Source organism: Chelmon rostratus, chromosome 13, assembly GCF_017976325.1.
Source record: "Chelmon rostratus isolate fCheRos1 chromosome 13, fCheRos1.pri, whole genome shotgun sequence".
Lineage (NCBI taxonomy): Eukaryota > Metazoa > Chordata > Actinopteri > Chaetodontiformes > Chaetodontidae > Chelmon > Chelmon rostratus.
Window position 1 is genome coordinate 5,767,521 of NC_055670.1, and position 13,577 is coordinate 5,781,097.

Below are 13,577 nucleotides of genomic sequence, written 5' to 3' on the forward strand. Positions count from 1 at the left end.
ATTTAAATAATAAATAGTCAAATTTAAGGATTTGCAAACTAAAAACATTTGAACATCCTTCAGAGGGAGCAGTTCTGAGGACGTGATCTCTGTGTCGTCATGGTAGCTATGACCCTGCTGAACATCTCTGTTCAGAGACAGGTTATGATCACCCCCTAAAAGAACACTTCACAGAAAGAGCACATTACTTAGAAGTTTGTGACTGCACTGGTGTGTATCCTAAGGTAGAGCTTTTCTTCCACTTCCCCGGCTCAGACAGATCCCTCATTAGTGTCCATGTTGTGAAGTTTTACTTAACTAACAAAAAACAGGATTTATGTGAAAACACAAAGAAACTTGCCTTCAAAAACATTATAAAATCACCACAGAAATGTGCAGGTAAGGCAACGTTTAAAGTTTAAAGTTAAAGTGAACCTCTTTTGCCCTACTGTGAGGTCCACTGATGAGGTGAAGTCAGGTCGAAGACATTGTGGACTCACTGACTGTCTCACTGATTACATCTACTCCAGGAGGAGGTGCAGGAAGTGAGCAGTGGATGAGGATTTCTGGGCTCAGAGACAGAGATATGGAGTGTATGTACACATATAGCATCTGACATTTTCTGGCAACTGCAACATCTGTTCAGGGACACATTATAATAATGTTTATAAATGTGCATTATTCCTTTTAAAAGAATAAACCAATGATTAAGGTCTGTATCAGTGAACTGGGAAATCATAGAGGCATAGAGCCATAACAGTCCACAAGATGGCAGCATTGGCCTCCTGCTGTACAAATACAATAAAACTGAGAAGTGTTTGAGAAAGGGAACCCCCCCCCATCTCTCTATTTCATGTAATTTCATAGTATAGTATAGTATACACTATTCTAGTTATATACATGGTATCTATGCACTGCTGTGTTGTTTTATTATCATTATTCAGTGAGGTTTTATTACTTAATATTTTCTGTGTTCTTATGTTGTTGTTGTTTTTTTAATTAAATTAAAGCCAGGCTTCACAGTGTTAGTCACTTCAGCTGGTTTAATTCTATGTAAAAGAGGTGTGTGGTGAAGATGTTTCCAGTGGGTTCAATCAGGATGCTCGAAGGAATCTTGAGTTTGCATAAATGTGTAACATGCCACGCTCACTTGAATCAATGTGGCCCTTCAGATTTTGGTTAAAACTTGCCTCCAGAGCACGCTCACGTAAACTGGTGAAATTCTGTCAACTGGATTTTTTAAGGTTCACATGTTTTGGTAGGTGTGGCGCCCCCTAGAGCTCAGACTCAAAACGCTTCAGTAAGCCCATACAAACACAGCCTGAAGATACGTGCTCAGATTCATAATGACTGGACACATTGTTGTAGAGTTCACTGAGCCCCACCTCTTGCATAGTTTGGTTGATGGCAGCAGTTTTCCCACTGATCTTGCTCTCTTATAACAGGGATGTGTTTCTTTACAGCCCAGTTACAACGCCACCAAAAAATTCATCCTTTTCGCTCCTCACATTAATAATAATAATAATAATAATAATAATAATAATAATAATAATAATAATATAAGAATAAGAATAGGAAAAAGAAGAATACACCTTAACACACAGAGCTCTGCTAATTCATAGCGTCAACCCTAAACAACAGGATGAGGTTGACAGTAAACTAACAGGTACATTTGAAATGATGACTGAGGAGCTGACCGAGGGGACAAAACTACCGTAGTGGCGTTTTTTAACCACCAGATGGAGACAATGAACAGTTTCTCGTTATAGCAAGAAACTCAGCAAATGATTTATATATATTTATTTTATTTTATTTTTATTTTTGCAATAAAAATGTGTCTAGAAATGTGTTTCTAAATTTTTACATACAGCACAACAAACTGTAACATTTTAGGAAATCATTGAATACTCGTGCTGTCAGAAGTCAATCAATCTGTGACTCTACAATGCTGCCACCAATTATAGTTCATAAAGAGAAAGCACACTGTTCTCCAAAAGATTTATAACCTTTTTTGTTTCCAAAAACGTTTTATTTCTATTTCACCACCATCACTGATTTGCATTTTTTGCAGCTTGAGAAGCGCCTTGGTTCCTCGATTCCTTTGTGCATCAACAGTACACTCAAAAATGAGAAGTTTCTCAGTTTGCTTACAGACTTTTGTCACTTTTCCAGTGTGAACACATTATTTAGTCAAATCCTGCTCAGAATTTGTAACTTGAATGGAATTGGGATACAGCTTTGGTCTCAATAAGGAAGTAACACCTAGAACAATACAGACATTGAGACATTTGTGATATTTCTGCTTTTATTAGACAAAATCATGAGAGAGAGAGCATTATGGTGGAGATTCAAAGTCATATGTTACTCGTCCTGATGAAAGAAGTCCTAAACCTCTTGAGAGGGCCACTGAGACATTCCATGAAATATTGGGCTGTACATATTTTTAATTGTAGTTTTAATTATAAAAATAAATCCCAATTGTGAACCCTGTTAAAAGCTAAAAATACATTTCTTCATGTACAAGAAGCAGTCACTTAAAATATGGCAGTAAACCTGAATAAAGAATAAAGAATTTAAGAATTAGTTTGACTGGACACCCGAGGTCTGCAGACGTTCAATGGACACAGTGTAGATATTAGTATTACTTGAAAGGAAACCAGCTTACCAACTTAAATGGGCAGCTTGATCAGTGGTTTTTTAAAGATAAAAATATCTATATTCAATCATCCTCTTTTCTTAAACAAACTCATGATGAACATACTGATCCCAGTAATGAGTTGTCTGTGTGCACAAAGCCTGGTTTATCTTGCTCCTCTGTGTTTAAAGTTCTGGTGTTGCCCAAAACCAAATAAAACCACTGAGCTACACTGTCGCAGTGGGTGAACACTTCCTTCATTACAGTGAACTCACATAGTGGTTCATTTTGACTCAGACCGACATACAGAATCCTGCTGCGCACCTAAAGTCTCCAGCAAGTGCACTAATTCCTCCTGTTTGACTAATGTTTGATAAAAACGGTGACAAGCTGATTGCTAAACAGCTAAAGAAAACAAAACAAGATTTTTTTGGATCCGTTTCGAAAGATTTCTGTTTTCAGTAGGAGCTGATGGGTTTGGGGCCGAGTGCCAGAGACAGAACGGAGAAATCTGAAAAGCAGACACATCGTTGGTTTGGGCCTTTTTAAGGCATTTCTTGACAATAAAAATATTTAGCGTAGCACACATGAGGAGAAGATGCAAACTCCACACAGTGAAGTCAGCCCTGCTGTCCTCGCGTGTGGACTCAGGACGCTTTCTGCTCTGAAGCAACTGAAAAACCACACGGCATTTGTGGAAAAGAGACTAAGTGAGGAAAGCTTTCTTTGTAACTGTTCACCGTTACACTGCCCGCTGTGCAACCTTCCACATGTTTAATCAAGCTTGCATTTTGTGCCACAGCTCACAGAGAAGCTCCTGCCGCCGCTCTCGGCTCCTCCTGCTCGACTCTTCTGTCCAGAAACTGCAGGTTGATTGGCTCAGCAGGGCAAAGCAGGGTCCTGGTGATCGGCGTGACTGTGGTTCCAGCGGGATCCGGCCTCACCTCGAAGCATTTTATCAACTTAAAACAAAAAAGAGAACATTGGTCAATGGATGAAATGGTATTTTTGGCAGGCTCTTTATGTACGTGGGCTCAGACACAGTCCACGTTCCAGTTAACAATTACCAACTCCTGAAGTCATCCCGATTCCACTGTCATGACTAAGGTGCTGTGCTGAGGTTGCGCAATTACTACGGCTCACTGCTGCTCTCTGAATGCAGCTAAAAAGTAAGCAATGTCCTGGGAGTGAAAACAGAGGGAGGTGTTGAAGCTGCACACTAACAAAACGGCGACGTGTTGGTTTGTATTCTGCAGGAGTCGAAAGTGGCTCATGCAAACAAACTGACGCAATAATCAGCAAATATATACTCAGCCCTCGGAGATAGGACCTTTTCCTCAAAGTAAAAAAAGTTCAGGATGGCAACTTGATTATTTTACTTGACTAAAATGTATTTGATTAAAATAAGGCTTTAAATGCATACAACCCACTAATTACAAGAAAATAAAAAAAATAGCAATAAACTATAAAAAAAAATTTCCCAGCAGAGCAAACTTTAATGGACATGACATTAGAGAAAAATAGATTTTTCCTTTAAAGTTTAAATGATTGAGTGACACTTTTATTAACTAGCCCAGTTCTAGGCCTTGAATTACACACACGACACACAAACCCAAATCTCTGGTTGTTTTCAGAGATCCATCTGGACTTCAGGTTGTTTAGCCTGCTGCTGCCACAGCACAGCCCCGTATAAGCAGGAGAAAATGGATGATCATCATGTTCACTTGCACTTTGCATTTCTTAAACCACAAAAAAAGCACAAATAATGACCAGAAATGATCGATAACAGAGAAGGCAGATCTTTTATGAAGCCCTTGTTACCCTTGACAGGAGGAGGTACATCTCCAGCTCCGCCACGCGTCTGCCCAGACAAGCCCGGATTCCAAAACCGAAAGGCACCGAGCCGAACGGGTGCTGCTTGGACCTGTCTGCTCCTCGCAGCCAGCGCTCCGGCATGAAGGTGTGGGGGTCAGGGAAAATATTCTCATCATAGGACACACTGTAGTGGCACAGGTGGAACAGCGTCTGTGAGAGATGACATTCCTCTTACAAAGTAACACTGGCTTTCATCAGGCTGGGTTTGGGTCATTAAGGAAAATGTTGCCGGGTGTATGACTACGACAGAAAAGAGCCAATCCTCAGTGAGGACAGCGAGAACAGAACGTTTTCCCGTTAACAGGTGAACATTTCAGGACTTGTGTCGTGTCTGACATGTTCCTCACCTTTTTGGGGAAGATGTAATCTCCCACCTGAATCTCATTTTCGACGGTGACACGAGCATTTCCCGGCACCACCGGATACAACCTGGTGACCACAGAGCACAGTGAGTATGCATTCTGACCCCTGGGATTCACTCTCTTTAACACTGCTACACTCCAAGCCTTAGTTGGCTTTATCTGAATGCAGACTGGACTTATGGTGCCATTTCAAGCAGAGGCCATATCAGGTAATCATCAGCTCTTCAAATCTCATATTCCTGAGATATACTGTACATCACTTCCTGTTTTGGTTTAGAGTTTGTGCAAACTTGTGCACTCGCGTTTAAACTACACATGAAAAAAATCCCTCTAACCGTAGTGTCTCTCTGATGATGGCCTTCAGGTACGGCATCCGAGCAATGTCATCACTGTTCGGCACCTTGTCTCCAGGGCAAACACTGATCACTTCCTGGTATAACTTTTCTTGGATCTCTGGATCCTTCGCCAAGAGGTACAGAGACCATGAGACAGTATTGGAGGTCTGCAACAGAGAGCAACACAGACAGTCATCCTATAGGTCAAAAGGGGACTAGATCAGAACTGGGTTCATTTGGTTGAAAAGTGAAAGTTTGGCAGAGATCTAGGTCACATAAAACTTCTAAACAGATACAAAACAATTGTGTATTTATTGCTGACAAAAAAATCTATATAAACTTCATGCCAGTAACAGAAGTAAATGTAAGAAAAGTCTGCTCCTGCACATTAAACGCCCCCATCCACAGACAGCACACACTCCGTGTCCACTCACCGTGTCCACTCCTGCCAGCAGGAGCTCGGTAATGCTGCCCAGGATCTCAGTGACCGTCATCTGATCGCTGACCAGCAGGTGTGTGAGGTACGCTCCCTCCACGCTCTTTTGCAGGCGCACCTCCTCCTGGATCGCCTCCATTTTTTTCTGCACCAACTCATCAGCTGCGAGACACAAGAGAAAATTCATCCCTTTCGCTCCTCACAGGAGAACCAACAGTAACAGGGGATGGGCTCGACGCTTTCACCCACTGGATGACGAAAGAATCACAATGAGGGGCAGCAGGACCTGTGAGGGGGAATGAATGATGCTACCAGGTGAGATGCTGAAATGAACTGAGAAGCTGTTCCCCTGGAACCAGGTCCAAAATGAGTGTATTTGAAGGGGGTTTATAAGCCTGACAGGTTAAACATATCTCATTCCATAGAAAATCATGCAATACTTAAAAAATCCTGAAAGTTTAATCTATTTTCTAATGTAAGTACAATAAGTTTTATAGTATCTCATATCATTATTTCTGCAAAGCAGAAACACCTGCAGCTAAAATGACTGCATTTTTACATTTGAAGAAGAACATAATGTCAGCTTAACACAATTTACTTCCATTATAGCAGGACTGAGTATTAAACCTCAATATTATCTGACTACCACCTGGTATCAAAACAAACAAATCGTGTATACTTTACCGTGTAGTTTACAGTTACAGTACCAATCTTTGTCAAACGAATGCTGTGCAGCTTTAAATTTGTGCATGAGTTTTTCACTCTGTCCCAGGTAGCCATTGAGTTCCATTTATTTCTATACAGCATGAAAATCAAGAATAATTACTGACTGAATGTATAACTTTGCTGAATAAATTACAAAACTGAGGAGAAATACATGCTGCATTTTAATGTTGTCTTAATGCATCCTTCATAAATAAATCCCAATGCATTAGAAAAAAAAGCCTGTGCCATCCATTCAAAGATTTGTGTTTGATAGAATGGTGGATCGGTTTTGAAGATTTCACTATTTAAGTCTCAAATAGCATTTATGTTATGTTTTTTGTCTTTCTTCAAAGTGACTTCAGGAAACATATAGAGGAAAGAAAATGGGGGGGTCAGCAGTAAATGTAACCCTTTACTGACATCAACATCACTTATCTAATGATTAATTTATTATTATCTATTTATCACATATGAATTAGCAGCCCTCTTTCTGTAACAAAATGGTCAAACATGCTACACGTTGATTCACTGGTTGAAATGATTATCGCTCACCAACTTTGAAGAGATGATCCCAGGCTGCCACAAACTGTTTCCAGAAAGGCAGGTAGGGCCAGGTGGACTTGGGGAATAGGATGATGATTGGGGAGAGCCTGAACATTTCCCCCACGGAGAAGATGAACTTCTCGGTTTCCTCTGGCACCACTTCGTTCATGCAGCCCATGCGGCTCTCAAACAACACTGAACAGATGCCTGCGTTCAAGAATGACACTGTTATACAGAGACTGTCCCAGGACAGAACAGGCCATTTTAAAGTAGCATGCACCGTGAGTTTCCTCTGCTCCACAGCACATGAGCTATACAAACTATGCTAAGTTGCAGTTCAGGTTGCAGGGACAGGCTCCGATTCAGACACAAGCTGGTGTTCCAGTTCATTTTGAAGGAGTTGAAAGTCAAAGCTCGGTGCAAGGCAGTCAAGTTTCTTAATAAAGCTGGCTTTTTGCTTTTTTTGCTGTGTTGAAACAGAAGGTGGTTCCCAAAACTGTTGTGTAAAATATCATTGCAGGCAGAACTTTCACAGGGTCGGCTTCACTCTTGTCTCCACTCATTCTTCCTGTCTGCCCTTCCCTTCAGCACCTTGAAAGTTCATTTAGAAATATTGAAATGCTAAGCAAACTACAACCTGATAAGATAAGACAAGATAAGATAAAATTAATCCCAAGCCATGGAAATTTGGGTGTTACAGGCAGCAGGCAATAGTTGTAGGAAAAATAACACCAGAGTAGAAGACACAAAATAAAAGTTGACTATATATATGTATATATATATATGTGTGTGTGTGTGTGTGTATGTGTGTGTGTGTGTGTGTGTGTGTGTGTATGTATATGTATATATGTATATATCTGCCATATATACATATGTATATGTGTGTGTGTGTGTATGTGTGTGTATATAGCAGCCCCTCACTGGAGTGAGAGACTGTGAGAACTGTGAACCACTGCACACCACATTTTTACACCTCCACCTCCACCTGCACCTTTTGTGTACTTAACATTTAAGTACACACACATACTTAACTAAATTATATACATTTTAGTATATTGGCACATTTCATTTTCATTGGTATATTTTATTGTTTACTGTTTATATACATTTTTGTATATTTCAGCTGCTGTCAGTACATTTCACTAGTATATTTTATTCTGTTTGTATATTTTATTCTGTTGGCACATTTCACTGGCATATTTTAATGTTTATTGTTTAGTATATTTTTATTGTCTTAGTATATTTTCATTCTGGTATATTTTTAATTGCATTTACGAATATTTTTATTGCATGTTGGTTTATTTTATTGTAGTTATCTTAATTTTATTCTTTCTAATCTTTCTTATCTTTCTTATTATCTTATTTCTAACATGGGGGTTGCAATGCAAATTTCATTGACATGCCATGCTCAATGACAATAAAGACTCTTGAATCTTGATATATATATATATACACACACACACACACATATATATGTGTACATCTTTTACAAGAACTATTAAAAAACGTATTATTATTATTACTATTGACCCAGAAGGACTATGAAAAATATTGCCATAAAAAATATACTGCCAAAATTTTTTGAATTTTTACAGAAATTGCATGGTGGGTGCAGATTAAATAAGTATAGCGTTTAATCTATTGCACAGTAATAAATATATGTGTGTGTAATGTGTCACAGTAGAATATATGCATGCTGATGTGTAATTGCTTTAAAAAGAACCTTGATTAAAGGTCACAAATGTAGGTAAACCTACCTCTGGGATCACAGGCTGGGGTCAGACCTGCAGTATTATCTTGCAGTATCTAATCAGCTGTCAAGGCCAAAAAACTCACCAGCAGTGTCAAAGTCAACACTGTGCACGCACACTGACGGGTTGCTCTTCGAATAGCAGCCTAACTCGTCTCCACCGACATAAAGAGGTCAGTGTGTCATTACAGAGCGCTCAGGCTGAGGCCGATCTGTGACTGACCGCTTCACTCCACTGACCTCAGACCAGAGTGAAGCAGCTCACTGAAGTCACAGATGGCTGCTAAGGTCTGCAGGAGCCAAAGAGTCAAGGACGCTCACAGCAGGGCTGATAACATTTCCCGCTGAGAGATAACACATCATATGACAAAACATGTTTTAAAGCAAAGTCAACTGCTGAGTGACATGCGTCCTTTTTTTGTTGCCTCTATATTGCAAATCGAGATGTTTTCACGAATCTGAAGTTTCTACAGATGATTAAGAGGAAACATTTCATTTGATTGTTCTCTGCTGACCTTCAAAAGCAAATTTGTAGAGTTCCCCAGCCACGTCATTCACCATAACTCCCCCGCCGCTGGTCTCCTTCAGCCAGTTCACCCTTTTGATGAAGTCTGTCACCACCTCGTTAATGATGTTGGCGTACGAGGAGACGTGCTTGGGCTTCAGCATCTGAGGATTCAGGATGCTGCGGATGCGCTGCCACTTGGCCCCCATTCTACAAACGACAGGTGATCAGAGGAAACTTCCAGACAGAGAGACTCAGATAAAGCTGTTTAATACCTACAAAAATCAAACAATTCATTTTATTGTTCTTATTTCCTTGTAATGATGAGGCTGGTCATAGTCTATGTTTTTCATTTCATCATGAGTGGATCATTATAAAGTACTGCTTGTGTATCCAAAACCTGATATGTCTCATTCCTCTGTGTCATAGAGCTCCATTGTTCCAAAAACACATCAGTGTTCATTACCATGAACATACACACAGCTGTTTATTTTAAGTAGATCCCACATACACCATCCCTCTGTCTGAGATATTCAAATATCTGCATTCAGCCAAGTCTATAATGAGTCCCCAAACAATGCACCATCTCCTCCCACTGCACTGATGTTTGCTTAAAACTACAGAGCCCAGCTGTTTTGTCTCAAAACGTCTTTAAAATGAGAAGATATATTTGTGATTTGTGAGATTTAAGTCTTTAGGTCTGAAAGGTTTTGGGAATGAGTATGACAGACGGGATAGGGAAGTCAAAAAGCACCACCAATGACGGGTGCTGCCACAAGTCTGACTGACACCTGAATACCAGAGAGGATGAGCAAAGAAAACTTATGCTCATCCTGCCTGTTTGGGTCTGCCCGGTGAAACACCTCGGGCCACATGAAGCTCCCTTTGCATGCCTTAACATTTTGTTATGAAACTGTAGGCGATGTTTTTACTCTTACGCAAAGACAAAAAATGAGCTGCAGAGGCCAAACTCGATCCTTCTGCCTCCCACACAGTGCTTTGTTTATTAACCCTATCACCTACAGCTGTACATCCAGTGCAAAGCACACAGCAAGTCTGCTGAATGCTCATATTAGCTTCATCTGAACGCTGCTTTGCACAGAATGAGGACTGTGGATTTTGTTTTTGCATTAGAGCCGTGTTAGGAGGGGATCTGCTCGCAGCCAGTATGGACAGGAGAAACAGCTACAGTGACCAGTAACTCTTCCCATGCACATACTGGCATACTGAGTATTGTTTTAAGACAGACTTGAAAAAATGTCAATCAGTTCTTTGAGGCCTTGAGATCTTACATGCATGCAGACTATACAAGTATGATATCCTTTACACTAGAATGTGTGCTGCATCCACAAATTGAGTTCCTGATGAAAAAGGCAATTCTTTGAATTTAATCTTGAGAAACCAAACAGAAGTCCTCTGTGCTGTGTGACAGGTCGAATCATTATTGTTTATATAGCCCAGAACCACAGATCACACATCTGCCTGAAAGGGCTGTTGTATGCTGTAAACAGCATAAAACCCCCTCTTTCCTTATATCCTCTACACAGTTGATACAAAGCGTTTGTGGTAATAAAATTAAAACAACTTTAGTCAGGAGTATGCACCATGTGGACATACTGCCCAGTAAGATAAAACTAGATTTGGCTGAAGGCCTGTCCTTAAGACAGTTTTATTGAGCTCTGGGTGTAAGGAACTTAACATTGTTTTCCCAGCTTTTTTACTTTATTGTGTTGTGGGAAAACAGGGTCTATCAACAGCACACTCAAAAATCCAGCCTTATTTGGCATGTGTGCTGGTTTGAGTGAACAGCTTTTCCAGTGCGAACATAAGACATACTCAAAACCTGCTTAGGATCAGAATGCATTTGGGACGCTTTGTTTGTCACAAATCTCTACTGCTGTAAGGCTCGAGGATCTACGGTGTGTTTCACATACTCTGTCAGGGGTCCATGGGCCTGGTTCCTGAGCTCTCTGTAGGTCCTCCAGTGGGGCATGTCTGTCCGGACCGGGTGTCTCCCCTCCTGCCTCAGCACCTGCTCTATCAGGTCGGCATTGGCCACGTTCACCACGACCAGAGGGCCGTACTTCGTCTTCCACAGAGGGCCGTAGACCTTGCTCTGCTCGATCTTTGGGCAAATAGTGCAAGTTAATGACTTATTTATTGGATTTGATATTAAATGTACTGAGGACACGCAGAACCGGATTCTTATCAACACAATTAATCATCAGCTTGAATCAGAAAATGACAAACAATTCAGACTTTTAGCTGGGAAGCTGATATGTGTAATGTCTGGATTCACATGAGGCTATAAGCTTAAAGGGTCAGTTCACCCAAAAGAAAAGGAATCTGGTCTCTGTTGCATCAGCACATCCTGCAACGTGATCCGCTGCTGATCAGAAATGTTTGAAAAGAATGGAGGTGAATGGAAAAAACAGGCATTTCGAACATTGAGCAGCACCTCCTCTTCCCAGAAACTGTCTAGCCTGGACAGTCTGGACAGTTTCTGGTTTTCACAGGAAGAACACTGTCCACATTGAGCTCTGTGGACGATCAGGGCCAACGAGGACACTCTCTGGAGACGGATGTGACTGCTGAATAAGTGATTCTGCACCGATGCCAGCAGCGCTGCCAAAACCCATTTCACCTCCATCGCAGAGGGGTCGAGAGACAAAACCAAAACGCACGTAAAGCGGATACAGTGTGGCTGCACAGGGGGCGAGCCACATCCAGCTATTTAACCTGCAAAGTCAATGCAGAAATCCATAAACGCTGGGTGCACTATCGGGCAAATGAAACGGGATCAGCGACACAATGCTTGAGCGCGCACTCCGCCCCCCCACCCGGGCAGAGAGCCCCCAGGTCCCACTTACTTGCAGCTGTTGCGTCGTCTTGAAATACCCCTTAATGAAGAGCCAGTTTAAGGAGGCCATTAAACCCGGTCCGCCTAAATCGTCCATAGTTTTCAGTTTGACGTTGTCAGCCGCTGTGGTGGTGGTGGAGGAGAAGGAGGACGCGTCGCGGCGACGGGTGTCCCCATAATTCAGCGTCTGGATCCCGCTGTGCTGCGGACGGATCACTCGCAGAGATCTCCGGAGCATGTTCACCGTGTGTCTGCTGCGGGGTCTAAGATCCAAACACGCGTGATCGTCCCGGTGCGCGCTGTGAGGTGGAGGCTGCTGATAATGGCTCCGCGCCTGCAGTGACACCGCGCAGCAGCCCTCTGACAACCCCTGAGCCAGCTGTGGACTTTGGCACCGTCATAAACTTGACTTTGACAGAGAGCTGCTGGCTGTGTGGTTATCTTTAGAGAATAAACACAACACAAATGCACAAATAAACAGATACTGTTTTGTACTACATATATCAATGTACATGAATATATATAAATATAATACAGTACTGCAAACTCTGAGGCTCTACTGCTGCAGCTGACTCAAAACAAGACCAATAAAGACAATTATTAGCTGCATTTACACATTCAACACTGTCTCCCCTCGCTGGCTTTTAGAGCACACATGTGTTTCGTCTTGTCCTGCTCTGGTATGGTGTTATTTCAACCAGGCCAACTGTGGCAGAAAGCATTTCCAGTGGAAACCATTCGCCGTGAGCTCTCAGGGTTTTTTGTCAAGAGTAACCAAGTCATTTCTGGAAAGACAGGTTGCTGCTGAGTGTTTACTTTTTCCTTTTTTTCAAATCACATTGCATTCACCTCCCTTGCGTTGGGGTGGAGACGCACAGATCTCAGACACTGATACTGTGAAACCTGGCATGGCTGAAGGGTTAAGTAAGATATGTACTTTTGCACTGTGGTTGAAATGAGCCTTTAAAATAAAGATATTGCCTCAGCATTATGATGCTTCTCTTCTGTCTTTACTGTCTGCACCACATTGATTTGATATCACATGACAGAATTAATGCATACAGTAACTGCAGAGATCTGCAGTCTGTCCTCCTTTTCCCTTTTGTTCTCTTGTCTGTCCCCCTCCATCTGTCTCCTGTCTGTCTCTGTCTCTGTCTGTGTTACTGCAGGGCATGGCTGCCCTGCAGTAACACCTGGGTAACAGGTTGGGCCCAGCTGCCTCTCCACCTGAGCATTGCTGCACTCAATCATGCAATCAGCACTCGCCTGCCTGCACAGTATTTAAGCACCAATGGGTATTCATCAGATCGTCTGCCTTCCTACGTGGTAGCCTCAAAATGTCAAAGTACCAGTTTGTCAGTCTGCAACTTGCCTTCCTGACTCTGCCTGTCTGTCTGAGCTCAGGTGCACCAATCCTGCATCTTTCATTAAAGTGTTGACCTGTCCTGTCTGTCTGAACGGGGAATTCTGGGTTCTAATACTCTGGAAAACATAACTAACTTCCTGTGAGGTCATCTTATTATGTCATCGCTCTCACATTCTTCTTGCACCATGCTATTAATTCTGTTATGCTAAGCTATTAACAAACATTT

General features: G+C 41.7%; 1 protein-coding gene across 1 annotated transcript; it reads right to left on the reverse strand.

Annotated features, from left to right (window-relative positions):
- Positions 1 to 1,905: 1,905 nt before the first annotated feature.
- Positions 1,906 to 12,749, reverse strand: si:dkey-91i10.3 (cytochrome P450). The gene is made up of 10 exons (XM_041950932.1): positions 12,600 to 12,749; positions 11,996 to 12,426; positions 11,060 to 11,250; positions 9,136 to 9,335; positions 6,880 to 7,077; positions 5,621 to 5,784; positions 5,187 to 5,353; positions 4,837 to 4,918; positions 4,436 to 4,639; positions 1,906 to 3,576 (listed from the first exon to the last, which is right to left on the reverse strand). The coding sequence occupies exons 2-10, from the start codon at positions 12,221 to 12,223 to the stop codon at positions 3,418 to 3,420; spliced, it is 1,593 nt and encodes a 530-aa protein (XP_041806866.1). The 5' UTR covers positions 12,224 to 12,426; positions 12,600 to 12,749; the 3' UTR covers positions 1,906 to 3,417.
- Positions 12,750 to 13,577: the final 828 nt, after the last annotated feature.